This window comes from Aspergillus pseudodeflectus (assembly GCF_044049435.1).
Source record: "Aspergillus pseudodeflectus strain CBS 756.74 chromosome Unknown BJX68scaffold_22, whole genome shotgun sequence".
In the NCBI taxonomy this organism is placed as follows: Eukaryota; Fungi; Ascomycota; class Eurotiomycetes; order Eurotiales; family Aspergillaceae; genus Aspergillus; species Aspergillus pseudodeflectus.
This window is the reverse complement of record NW_027263798.1, coordinates 140,605-152,500: the sequence shown is the minus strand read 5'-3', so window position 1 is coordinate 152,500 and position 11,896 is coordinate 140,605. Positions and strand designations below refer to the sequence as shown.

Here is an 11,896-nt window from a genome sequence, read left to right as displayed (position 1 = left end):
GAAGCTGCGAGAATCCGGCATGATCCGGCGGGAGCCTGGGTGCCTGGGAGCCCCGCTTGAACCCGACCGGAGCCCACAACAAACACGCGCCAAATCACTGCAGCCACGCCTGGACCGCCAGCTTCAACGCGTCCTGCAGCCATGCCTCCTCATCGTATCGCATGTCCAAATCAAATCCGTGCTCTCCATCCCGAATTGACAGAACCAGCTTATCGCTGCCCGGCTGCCCCTTTGTCGCATCGCGCGCCTTTTCGATGAACCTCTCCGCGCCCCTCGCCGGGACAGCGCTGTCCTGGGCCCCCTGAATCAACGCGATGCCTCCCTTCGGAATCTCCACTTCCTGTCTTTCCAACCTCGCGTCGGGATACAGCAGATCCAGCGACGATGCCTCCACCCCTCGCTCGTATAATGCCGGTAGCCGTCCGTGCTGGATAGTCGCGATAAGCAGCGGAACGCGGTCGGGTGGAAGTACAGAGGAGATAACACTGCCAGGGATGACGGACGCGAGGGTGCTGTCGATGACGGATCCGGGAACGTCCATACCCATTGGTAGGACTGTACGCGGAGCAGTCCAATCGGTGGATCGCATGTCCAGCAGCGGGTAGACGCCGGTCGCAGCGCGAATATCCTTTGCGTGGGACAGCGCGAGGTTGATGCTGAGCAGGCCACCGGCGGACTCGCCCGCGGTCAGAACCCGGGTAAGATCAATCTCCGTGGGCTTGGTGTGCGCATTGAGCAGCGACTCTACGGCACCAGAGTGCACCCATGTCCAAAAGTCCTCAATGTCCTCGTAAATGTCTAGCCCGTTTGCCTCGGGGAGGAGACGATGGTTGGGACTGATAATCACGGCTTCGTGCTTGAGTGCGAGGTCAGCAAGCCAGTGTGACCAGAGCTCTACAGACAGCGAGTCCCCCATGACCTGTTAATTCGGTCAGTGTACGGCACTGTCATCGGTTGGGTGTGTGTACCAGACCACCGCCGTGGAAGCGAAGAATTGTCGGCCGTTTGCCCGAGAAGGACGTCCTGGGGACCAGGATGTCTGCGCGAATGCCGTAGCCCCCAACATGTTTGTACTTGGCTTGGATCACGTCAAAGCCTTGGATCTTGTGGTTTACGGTAGCCATTCTGTCGATACAGCGACTGCAATTCCGGGTATGAAGCTGATCCCAGATTCTCCGCGGCAGCGGTGGGAGGCCCCTTTTATATTGCCCACTTCTCGGTCGCTCGCTCGGGCCGCTCACAAGTTAGCGGGCCGTGATATGGGACGCCTAGTATAGGGTGTAGTCAGAGAGAAGAGGCCAATTAGGCTATCACTAATGTCACTAAGCACCTGCAACCAGGCTCAGTCAGCCGCCCATCATCGACAACCTGAGACCTCGTCCCCGCGTCGCCGTTTGCTTCTGATTCTAGTACATAAGCCTCTAGTTGAGCTTCAAGCTCTTTGATATGCAAATTAGCGCATAGGGTCGAAATTCCGTGGTTTAGTCGTGTCTCCCCAAACCCAAAGCGTATGCGTATCAACCCCAGGGCGCCTGAAGGATGTCCAGCGTACAGCAAAGACAATGGGGAAGGCTCTCTGAGATGGGCCAGGCCGCGTACAACTGACACTCCTGCTGTAAATTCGTGCACTCAGCTAGATACATTGGTCACTTCCGGCTGTTGCCGACTCTCGTTGCTCAAGAGACTCAGTCTCTCATCATTAGTTCGCAGAAAGTGACGGGCGCCTTGCAGGGCTGCCACCACATCCTTGTCATCTGCCCTCAATGGGCCATTTGGTAGGCTGATCTGCTCCTGCTTGGCGGACACACAATTTCTTCCCTTGTGCTTTGTTTTGAACGCAAAGTTGAAGAGCGGATAGGAGGTTATGACGGGCAGTGCTGGCCGCTTTATCCAGAGCCAAGCAAGCACGGCCCAAGTAAAGAGATGCACGGACCCCTGAAGAAGGACAAATATCGAAAACATGGCCGTGTTGATGATGATTCTGTCATGCGGAATGGCGATTGAGGCAGTCGTGTAGAATTCTGGTGGGAGATTCTCACTGATGCGTCCCCAGTCCTCGTCAATGTTTCCGACTCCGTTGATGTGAAACATTCGCAGCGGGAACACGAGGATGCTTTGAAATATTTGTTTCAGTTCAGCGGACCAATATGTTTGAGTGAGCTGAGTTTGCCCATTCCAGAAATGCGCAGCAATGGCTGTCGGGGCCGGGATAATGGCTGAGTTGAAATCAAGGATCCAGGCTATGGCAGCTCGGTAGGCGTCGAGGTCCAGTGTTGGATTTTGGATCGGTGTATCAGTGGACGTAACAGACAGGATGGTCATGTTGGAGCGAGACGCGACGAAGCTTGCTTTGCGATTGAACACGGACAGCGTAGTGGTGATGTTGGGGTAAAAGGACGCGCTGCCCTGGCTGCATGTGCCGTTTCGAGCCCCTTCCGGACACACGTAGAGGCCTTGGTGGTCAGGCTGGACTCACCTAGCAGTGTAGGACGCACTCACCAGCAACTATAGACCCTTGATGCATCCGACTCTTGGCCAAGCAAAATCTGACACCGAGGCGTGTCGTGTTAGCCCCGAATAAGCTACAATCCTCATCTGAGAACACGTCTTCCTCATCGAGACCATCTCGAAAGTCAATTTGGCAAGCCGGGGTATCAACGATTTGTATTACTGGAGCGGAAGGCTCCATAAGTGGTGGCCACGGTGTTGCTGATATCAGACCTCCGGGAAGGAGATAAGACTCACAGTTATCCTGGGCGCATGCGCCAACGCGTACTGGGCGACTAGCGACAGAGTGCACTGGGTTGGTAACGAGGTTGAAGACGATGGCCTGCACCGAGTATGGGACGACTGTGTGTGGGTATCCTGTCTCTAGGTCCTGCAGTTGCTGGAGGTAACGAGGGACGTAGGAGCCATTGAAAGGACCAATACCGGCGGTAACGCGGTAGTCAAATACGCGGTCGTATGCGGTTCCCATTGAGGTGTCGGCTGTGGAGAGTGTTGGGTTAGTTGTCTTGCGCTCGATGCGCGCTCTGTGCTTGAGGAGACCAACCGAAAAGAAGAACACTTGATATCCAGACGGCAACGGTCGCTGCGACCCTGTTTCGGAGGAGTGTAAGCACAAGCAAACGGAAAGCGCCAAAGCCGAGCTGATGCTACCGAAGAAAAGGCCATAGTCTGTCTACAGCTCGCAATTGCCGAGTGAAGATGATGGCTAAGGAGCCCATGATGCCCGTCGTCGGGGACAGTCCCAGCAAGCCAACCGATGACAACCCATCATGTCGCACGGTAAGCGCCCAGTGGATGAGTTCAAAGACAGAGGCTAGCAAGATGGTGAGCAGCGTTGAAAGCAGGCCCGAGAAAATGCTCAAGAGGGTGAGAGTCGAGCTGGAGTCGATGATGAAACCGGCAAGAGCGACCCGAGGCGTGTGAGTACTCTTTGCGATCCACGCAGTTAGGGTGAATACTGCGGTAGACACCACTTCGAGAAGGACGGGAAACCAGGTCTGGGCAAGAGGGTTGTGTATTGCCATGGTGACTGCGCTATTGAGAGGGGAAGTGGTGCAGCCTCATCGGCGTGAGGCGACGTCCCGCGTATTTATTCTCATTCGAGTCGCCAAGATCGAGCCACGCTGGAATCAGGATTCTCGCATGATCAGAATGCGATGCATGTGGTGAAAGCTGCCACCAATCGATTCGTGATTCCTTGTACAGCCTTGGGTGGCGCACGGAGGCACAGACACAGCAGCTGAATAGGGCGAGGCTGCTGCGCCTTTTAAAGGCTACACACCATTTTTCACACTCTCCATTTGCACGGTGGATGGCTCCAATCTCCAGCTGCCCAAGATGATTCTCACCTTAGGTATTATTGTCATCCTGCAAAATGTACCAGCGCTAACAACAACGCCCACCAATGGACCCTGTCCTAAATTCTCAAGTCGGTATTCATATCTTAGCTATATGTAATGTGATTTATCGTCTGTTGGAGCTGAAGCCTGCTTACCGACACCGAGCCTTGCTCAACGAGCATCCATGACCAAGGGTTGCTAGACACAGTAAAAGTAGCCGGGCCAAGCGCCGTCTCCCACCAATGAATTTGTCGATCATGTTCAACAAGGTTCAAGGTCGCGGTGGCTTGTGAGGCAGATATGGAAATCCCACGCGCGGTCGACAGCTCTACTTCGAGTTATAAGCGCTCCTGGGTTCTTGCTTCATGCGCACATCCCGGGTCATCGTCAGACTCACCGTCCATAATGTTGACCTTCCCCCTGATTATTCTTCTCTATACCGCCATTGCACGGGGACAGGCAATCATCCACACCGTTTCAACCCCCGCGGATCCATCTACCCCGCCGACCTCGACATGTACGCCTATTTTTGTGAACCCAGATGGAACAGAGGTACACCAGACGGCTGGGATGATCCTTCTGTAGGTTCTCTCCAGATGCTTATTGCAATGTCCTGTCAGGACCCCTTTGCTAACGAACATATCATCTCCACGGATTTCTAGCTGCCGTGAGCCAACTACACAGCCCAGCACTTTCATCGAACCGGCGATTCCCACAGAAACCTCTCGGGCGAATTTCCGACTCGCGAGGAACGAAGGTATTGGTCTACTGGGTCTCGGTGTTGTTCTAGCCGCATGTCTATTTCAAGTAATCGATTAGTGGAAGATGTTTCAATCAAGTGCTGTACTCAGTGGTTCCTCTATTCCTTCATTGAACCAGTAAGGATTAACCGACGCGATTATGAGTCTGACTGATACGAGTAAGAGACCCTTTTCTCGCCAGATGATGCAGGTACTCAGAATACTCGCTCGCCAATCGGCTTTTCATTCCTCGTATTAGCGCAGCCTGAAGGTGGCGTGTGAACGAACACAGCCCCCGAAAAAGAAACAGCATGACCCAAGCTTGCAGAATTGTTCAAAGCCGCTCCAGGTCCCCCACCTTGAACCCTTTGTTAAACGTTTTACAAACATCCACCATGTACCTTTTCCTCTCCCTAGCAGTTTTGCTGCATGCTCTATCAGCTTTAGCTCAGATAAATGGCACCTTAACGTCTATCTCCTCCACCAGCACAACTCCACCTGCCAATCCAGAGGTACAGCAGACCGAAGGCGTAATATTGGTGAATACGTAAGCCCTCTTTTTACCTCATTTCCCATATCCGTATACATATTTTCTTTCCGTACTCCCTGTCGATTTCTCCACTAATTCGATCTAGGACCACGCCTTGCGAACCTCTTGACACGGGAGGTCCGGAGGTACACCAGACAGCAGGAATGGTTGTCGTGGACAAGTATGCGCCTTACCTCGTTTATCGTTCCATCAACCTTTATTGTTTGATCTCTGCACCGCTAACTAGGATTTTCTTGAAGCTGTGGCCATACCTCTACTGTCGGGGTTGAATATCCAACGGAAACCTCCCACGCAGATTCCCTAGACCCGGGGACCGACGTGCTGGCTAGCTTGGGGCTTGGAGCTTTAGCTTCTATACTCTCGTTGTTTGGATTGGTTTGGTGAACGGATGTATTTTCCGGAGTGTCAAAGCGGATCCGGCCTAACTGGCTTGAAGATGGGCGACTACAAGCTATATTAGTTTTGATGTGGATATAGACTCCAGGCAATCGAATCATGGGCTCTGCTGTTGTTCGGGAACAATTTACTCCCAAAGCCGAGCCAATCTTTGCTGTGGGGGATATCCCGTGGCACGATTGAATTCAACAGACGATCAAATTGGCGCAAGATCCTCCAAGTTGCTTCATGATACGTCCAATTGGGTGCTTACATCGAAGATTCAGGTGTGTGGTGGTGATAAAGACAAGTACACGGCGCAGGAGAAGCTCTGAGATGGCGGTTGGAGCAGCTGAAACTCCCACTCATAGCCCATATCGAGGCTGAATCCGGGTTCATCTTCCCCAGCACGGCCCCTTACTAATTATATTACACTCAGAATTAATCAACCTCGTGACATGGACACTCTCGTTGACCATCTGAACTTACTGGTAGAACACACCGAGGCGTAGTCGCTCCTGGCCGACCCATCGTTTTATATACTGATGTGCTCTCTTCTGCGCGATCAGTTGCAGGATGGCTCGTGGGAATGGCCGTCATTGCCCGGCACTTGGATGTCGTAGGCAAGAGCGATGATGGCTGCCCCCAGGCTCGATTAAGGCAACCGCAGGCGGAGATATAAATGGGTAACGCCCCCGCCCCAACAATGCCTCAACAATTTACCCCAATCTTCGGAGATGTTGAACCATCTTACTCTGATGGGGCCATCAAGCATCTGCTACTTACTGCGTTTCATTAAGATGCAGGGCGGGACAAGTTCAAAGTGTTGACAATGGAGGAGAGGTTCCTAAGGCTTTCCGATAAGTCCGATATCCCCGCCGTAAGTCCACAGCTGCAAGTTCGGAATCGCGCTGACTGCTGGACAGCGTTTGACGCCTGAATATCTATGGTACCTCAGCACGTCCAAGCGCGATGGTTGGCGGAGTTCAGAGCATGTACCTGAATGGCTACAGAGTGTTCAACAGTGGAAAGTTGTCGTCGCAGGAAAGGGCTTTGGGCACGGCTCGTCGCAAGAGTTGGCTGCCATGGCACTTTCTGGTAAGTCTTCCCACCCTGTAAAAGCAGTTGCTGATCCTCCAGAATTTGGTGAGAAATGCGTCATTGCAGAATCTTTCTCGTGGTCCATGGAGCGGAATATGCCTCTCATTGGCCTGCTGGGCATCACTGGGGCAGACGGGTAATTCTACGAACGTGCGCAAAATGGCAAAGAGATCCGGATCGACATGGGTGCTAGAGAAGTCGAAATTGATGAACGACGATTCGAATTCGGATTGGGACACATAGCAACCGAGCTGCACTGGTATGGAGGAGTTGGGTCTGCTTTTTAGAGATTCGGAAAGGGCTTGCTGGAGCAGATTGCGCGGCCCAGGATTGTTCGCGCGCCATCGGTAGCAAATGCAACCGGTGGGATGGCTGGTTTGGAGTTTTGACAGTAGTAACTGGCTCTCAGGTGGAATAGCTTATGTAGATATCACTCAATGAAACAAGTCGTCAAATCAACTACGGTAGAGCGACACCCCCTTGACTGTCCCTGTACACCCCGCAGACTTGTATTCCGAGTTGGTAAGGATGACCCCAGGGGAAACATTGCTCCAATTAACGAATCATCTTCCTTCTACTCCGTCAGCCATCCCTGCCCTCGCCAACTGCCAATTCCTTTTTTCCGAACGGGTCTTAGTATGACGTGAGATCAGGCTCAGTGCATGATCGACACGCAAACCGGGAATCGGGAAGGAACGGTGGACCCATCATGCATACGTATATCAACTCTCCCCCTCCCTGATCCATCCTTCGTCATCCATCTCCCGCGCGCAGACCAGACGAGAATCATGGTATCAACCACAGCCTCAACCACCGCGGCCAATCATGGTGTCACTAACCAACTCTGCACTTGGGTACATGGACTCACTCTCGCCGACATTCCCCAAGATATCCAGACGCGGGCCAAATATCTTATCCTCGATGGCCTCGGGTGTGCCATTGTCGGCGCTCACCTATCCTGGACTGAGAATGCGACCAACACAGTCCTGACCATGGAGTCTCCCGGGAACTGTCCGATTTGGGGATATAACAAGGTAACCTTTGCAAAGCTCTACGATCGGAACTACTGTCGCCAGCTGACAACACGTAGAAAGTCGGTCCACTCCCGGCCGCCCTTCTTAACAGTACGCAGATCCAGTCCTTCGAGCTCGACGACTGGCACTCGCTTGCCCCATTGCATTCCAACGCGATCATCCTCCCCGCCCTCCTAGCCGCAGCGTCGCAGGCAAGAGCTGGCGGGAAAACAACGACCGGGGCATCAGTTCTACTGTCGACAATCATCGGGTACGAGACGGGCCCCCGCGTCGGATTGTGTCTATACGGTAGCGACATGCTTTCTCGCGGGTGGCATTCCGGGGTCGTGTTCGGTCATGCTGCCTCTGCGGCGTCTGTTGGGAAGTTACTCGAGTTAAGCCCCGACTCGTTGGAAAATGCGGTTGGTATCGCATGCACGCAGGCGTGTGGGCTGATGTCTGCGCAGTTTAGCAGTGATGCAAAGCGGATGCAGCATGGGTTCGCGGCGAGGAATGGACTGTTCGGAGCTCTCATGGCGGCTGGTGGATACAGTGGCATCAAGCACGTCTTTGAGGAGCCGTATGGGGGATTCCTTACCATGTTCAGCCAGGGGTCGGAACGAGACCCGCCGTACTTGGAACAGGAGCTCGTCAAGGGACTGGGCGAAATCTGGCAGCTGGATTCGGTCCGGGTCAAGCCCTACGCGTCGATGGCGGCAACGCACTGCTCAATTGACACGGTCGCAGCTCTCCAGAAGGAGTATCCGGATAAACTACGCGATCGAGCCTCGATTACAAAGATCGTGTTTGAGATGTCCGAGTCGGCGTACAAACATGGCGGATGGAAGCCACAGCGGCCGCTGACGGCCACAGGGGCTCAGATGAGCTGTGCTTACGCTGCAGCCGTGCAGATGGTGGACGGGCAAGTCTTGCCGCAACAGTTCAGGGCTGACCAGCTGGATCGCGATGTAATCTGGGAGCTGGTTGAGAAAACGGAGTGTGTCCAAAATGATGTGTTCACCGAGATATTCTCACAGCGCGTGACGATTGAATTCAGTGATGGCCGTCAGATCTCCAAGACACTCAAAGCCCCCAGGGGAGTTGATCCTGCTCTGTCAAATGAGGAGATAGTGGACAAGTATCGTTCTCTTACGAAGGGATTGATTAGCGACGAGCGACAAAAGGCGATTGAGGATGCGGTGCTAGGGCTGGAAAAGCTGCAGGACATTTCTCAGCTGGAGGCTTTGCTCGTCGACCTGACACTTTCTCCGTTTCGCTAGATTGGCCTGTATGTATAGTAATCAGAAATGATGGTCTGGACTGCATAGTCCGCGCCACAATTGACAAATAAGCAACTCAAGGCGAGCAACATTAGTATGATCAATTTCTTCAGGGCTGAAATACGGCATTCGAGGCGAGAGCTTCAGCCTCGACCCTAAATAGCAAAAGTCAGCCAAACTCTCGGCCCTGCAAGCTGCCCAGTCTCGACTCTGGTCTGCTGCAGCCAAGGCGCGGCGCCGTGAACGCTTGGACACGAGCGACTCTGGGCTCGCCCCGAGTTGCCCCGTCGGAGAACCCCACGATCGCGTGTTCGAGCGGCCGCTCGTCTCTGGCTAGCCTGAGCTGAACCCTGTCAAGCCCAGCTGAGCTCAGAAGTGTCGCTATAAAAGCACTTTCCCCCGAGTCGGGGAATATCCTTCAATCTTGAAGCTGACACTCTCCCGCGGCAGCCTTGATTACATGCCAAGATGGGCTCCAAGCGACTAATTATCTGCTGCGATGGTACAATTCACCCAGCCTCTTGTCCTCGAGGTCTGAATGTCGTACTAACGTGTGACAGGCACTTGGCAGGATGCGACAGACGATGACCGACAACCCCCGTCCAACGTGACGCGGCTCTCGCGCGCCCTGAAACGGACAGCCACCGTGACAGAAAACGGGGTGACGCGCGAGATCCCCCAGATTGTGTACTACCAAAAGGGTGTGGGAACTGGTCTAGGCGATAAATATTTCGGAGGTACATGAACTTGACATTCATATCCCTACGGGGCTGATTTGCGGTCTTGCTGACTCCATCCTGAACAGGCGTCACCGGCGTCGGCTTAAGCGCAAACGTCCGCGCCGCGTACGGCTTCCTCGCAGAAAACTACGAAGAGGGTGACAAGATCTACTTCTTCGGTTTCTCCCGCGGCGCATACACCGCACGCGCAGTCGCCGGTCTCGTTTGCGACCTGGGCCTCCTCACAACACGGGGCATGGACAATTTCTCTAACGTCTACAACGATTTCTACAACCGCAAGAAAGAAGCCTACACACCTGCGGAACGCGCACAGCTCGGATTCAGACCTCCCTTACCCCGGTTCACGGTCGAGGTCATTGGCGTGTGGGATACCGTTGCGTTCCACAAGCCGTGGCTGGGCCAATGGTTCGGCGAGCAGCTCGAGTTTCGGAATACCTTGCTCTCTCGGGAAGTGAAATATGCGTACCATGCGCTTGCGCTCGATGAGGAGCGCACGGCATATCAGCCGACGCTGTGGCATCAGCCAGATAACTCCGAGGGGACGGAGCTGCTTCAGGTGTGGTTCTCGGGCGTGCATACGGACATTGGTGGGGGCGCAGATGACCCCCGGTTGTCGAATATCCCACTCGCGTGGATGATCGCGCAGTGTTCGAAACATAATCAGCTCGAGTTCGATATCCCGGGATATCTTTTTGATATTCCGCCCCACCCTGCGACTCGCGATACGGGGCCGTGGGCGACGATGCTCGGTAAGATCCCGCGGAACGGGTTCATGCGCAAGGTTGAGAATTGGGTCGGTGGGACGTCTGTGCGTACGCCGCTGGCGTATGATCAACCGGGCACTGAGCAGAGAGCAACAAACGAATGTATCCATGTTTCGATCCGCGATCGCGTGCTTGGGAAACTGACGGCCAGTTCTCCGAAGGGCGCTGTGCAGTGGACATCACCGGTTGTCGCTGCAAACACGAGCGATTGGACTCGAAAGGTCTGGAAGTTGAAGGGTGGAGGTGAACTTTTCGAGGCTATCCCGCTAGATGCGGAGTTTGAGATGAAGGGGAGGATCCGGACGGTTCATTGGGATGCTGTTGATCAGATGGAGAAGAAGGAGTAAAGGGTCGCGTACGGCCATATCTGTACGGATGGATATTTTCTTGACACACCTGTTTTGGACATCTTGCTGCTTTTGCATGTTGGCATATATACGATTTGGTTTCGGGCTACTGAATAATGATATTGCGCTTCGTTGTTCTGTGCCTCTTTGGCTGATAATAGCCCTTGTTGGATCTTTCTTTGACGCATCCCTGTACAATTCACCGGACCCTAATCCTGTGTTCTTTGTCCCGCAAACCATAAAACGAACGTTGGATCCCATATCCTGCTAGCCCAACTCAATCTCGCCATCCAAGATGCCGCCCTCAACTCCCTGCAAGGTCTGCCACCAACCAGTCTGCAAAACCCGCTACATCGGCCTCGAGTACAATTTCACTCGCACTCGCGAACCCGCCACCGGCTACAGACACTCTTCTAATACCTACACTTGCTATTATTAGGGAGTACACGAGCCCTTAGCTTCTTAATAAATTAGATGGGGGTGTTCTTACTAGGCACATTAAACTCTAAATTACTAATTTTATAGTTAGTTAGAATGCTAGTAGTAGTGTTTCTCAGGCACTAAGACCTAATGGTGCGGTTGGGCATGGGCGCACAGATCTCAAGCAATGAATCACGCAAGCTTGAAGTTTCAGATTCTCGTCCTCTGGTCAATCCCGCATTCATGTTATTGTGTGATGTGATGACGTCCTGCCGGATCTCGAGGTCGCTTCTTGTTGCGACTCGATGGAATTCATCGGTTATAGAGATATTATTATTTACTACATGATTACCTCTTGCCTTTACTTAACGCCCCACCGCCCATTAAATGGTATTCCAGGCCTGTATTCATCTTTTACTTCCTGATTTTGGTTAAAACCTAGCACAAGGAAGGATGTTATCCCCTAACCAATCTATCCTCCTCCCCCAAGAATAATTATCTCCCTAAGGGAACTATTTACAAGCCATCCTATCATTTCTGTGAGGTGATGGCGCAGAGGGTGTAAGAGACCAGATTAAGGAATTATTTTATTATAAGGGAGTCCTTTTATTGCTAGCTCAGGAACATCTGCAAAGTGGCGATGGGAATACGCATTTTGGGAGGATGACGCATGATGCGAGGATGGGAAGGAGTGGGTGGTTGGGAGGAAGATGGGCGA

General features: G+C 53.2%; 6 protein-coding genes across 6 annotated transcripts; 3 read left to right on the top strand and 3 right to left on the bottom strand.

Moving 5' to 3' along the window:
- Positions 1-94: 94 nt before the first annotated feature.
- Positions 95-1,124, bottom strand: BJX68DRAFT_255377 (uncharacterized protein; the record flags this gene model as incomplete). The annotated part of the gene is made up of 2 exons (XM_071043032.1): positions 95-919; positions 969-1,124. The coding sequence occupies 2 exons, from the start codon at positions 1,122-1,124 to the stop codon at positions 95-97; spliced, it is 981 nt and encodes a 326-aa protein (XP_070898891.1).
- Positions 1,125-1,629: 505 nt separating this feature from the next.
- BJX68DRAFT_266980 (uncharacterized protein) lies at positions 1,630-3,533 on the bottom strand (the record flags this gene model as incomplete). Its single annotated transcript, XM_071045665.1, has 4 exons — positions 1,630-2,453; positions 2,500-2,988; positions 3,053-3,099; positions 3,160-3,533. The coding sequence occupies 4 exons, from the start codon at positions 3,531-3,533 to the stop codon at positions 1,630-1,632; spliced, it is 1,734 nt and encodes a 577-aa protein (XP_070898890.1).
- A 1,407-nt stretch (positions 3,534-4,940) lies between these two features.
- On the bottom strand, positions 4,941-5,876 carry BJX68DRAFT_237478 (uncharacterized protein). The gene is made up of 3 exons (XM_071040204.1): positions 5,378-5,876; positions 5,224-5,298; positions 4,941-5,135 (listed from the first exon to the last, which is right to left on the bottom strand). Exons 1-3 carry the CDS (start codon positions 5,633-5,635, stop codon positions 5,037-5,039), a joined length of 432 nt encoding a protein of 143 aa, XP_070898889.1. The 5' UTR covers positions 5,636-5,876; the 3' UTR covers positions 4,941-5,036.
- BJX68DRAFT_237476 (uncharacterized protein) lies at positions 5,860-7,066 on the top strand. The gene is made up of 3 exons (XM_071040203.1): positions 5,860-6,393; positions 6,440-6,611; positions 6,654-7,066. The coding sequence occupies exons 1-3, from the start codon at positions 6,346-6,348 to the stop codon at positions 6,752-6,754; spliced, it is 321 nt and encodes a 106-aa protein (XP_070898888.1). The 5' UTR covers positions 5,860-6,345; the 3' UTR covers positions 6,755-7,066.
- Positions 7,067-7,383: 317 nt separating this feature from the next.
- On the top strand, positions 7,384-8,933 carry BJX68DRAFT_94560 (MmgE/PrpD family protein). Its single transcript, XM_071050058.1, has 2 exons — positions 7,384-7,648; positions 7,705-8,933. The coding sequence occupies exons 1-2, from the start codon at positions 7,403-7,405 to the stop codon at positions 8,905-8,907; spliced, it is 1,449 nt and encodes a 482-aa protein (XP_070898887.1). The 5' UTR covers positions 7,384-7,402; the 3' UTR covers positions 8,908-8,933.
- A 406-nt stretch (positions 8,934-9,339) lies between these two features.
- BJX68DRAFT_237473 (T6SS phospholipase effector Tle1-like catalytic domain-containing protein) lies at positions 9,340-10,966 on the top strand. Its single transcript, XM_071040202.1, has 3 exons — positions 9,340-9,409; positions 9,468-9,644; positions 9,713-10,966. The coding sequence occupies exons 1-3, from the start codon at positions 9,376-9,378 to the stop codon at positions 10,756-10,758; spliced, it is 1,257 nt and encodes a 418-aa protein (XP_070898886.1). The 5' UTR covers positions 9,340-9,375; the 3' UTR covers positions 10,759-10,966.
- The last annotated feature ends 930 nt before the right edge of the window (positions 10,967-11,896 follow it).

Bases quoted from the DNA above. Each gene is read 5' to 3' on its own strand.
- BJX68DRAFT_237478 (XM_071040204.1), bottom strand. From the start codon at position 5,635: ATGATTCGATTGCCTGGAGTCTATATCCACATCAAAACTAATATAGCT. The intron at 5,299-5,377 runs CTTCAAGAAAAT...TAAGGCGCATAC, and splicing joins CAGTAGAGGTATGGCCACAG to TTGTCCACGACAACCATTCC. The intron at 5,136-5,223 runs CTAGATCGAATT...AAGAGGGCTTAC, and splicing joins GAGGTTCGCAAGGCGTGGTC to GTATTCACCAATATTACGCC.
- BJX68DRAFT_237476 (XM_071040203.1), top strand. From the start codon at position 6,346: ATGGAGGAGAGGTTCCTAAGGCTTTCCGATAAGTCCGATATCCCCGCC. The intron at 6,394-6,439 runs GTAAGTCCACAG...ACTGCTGGACAG, and splicing joins ATAAGTCCGATATCCCCGCC to CGTTTGACGCCTGAATATCT. The intron at 6,612-6,653 runs GTAAGTCTTCCC...CTGATCCTCCAG, and splicing joins GGCTGCCATGGCACTTTCTG to AATTTGGTGAGAAATGCGTC.
- BJX68DRAFT_94560 (XM_071050058.1), top strand. From the start codon at position 7,403: ATGGTATCAACCACAGCCTCAACCACCGCGGCCAATCATGGTGTCACT. The intron at 7,649-7,704 runs GTAACCTTTGCA...GACAACACGTAG, and splicing joins CGATTTGGGGATATAACAAG to AAAGTCGGTCCACTCCCGGC.
- BJX68DRAFT_237473 (XM_071040202.1), top strand. From the start codon at position 9,376: ATGGGCTCCAAGCGACTAATTATCTGCTGCGATG. The intron at 9,410-9,467 runs GTACAATTCACC...AACGTGTGACAG, and splicing joins ACTAATTATCTGCTGCGATG to GCACTTGGCAGGATGCGACA. The intron at 9,645-9,712 runs GTACATGAACTT...CATCCTGAACAG, and splicing joins AGGCGATAAATATTTCGGAG to GCGTCACCGGCGTCGGCTTA.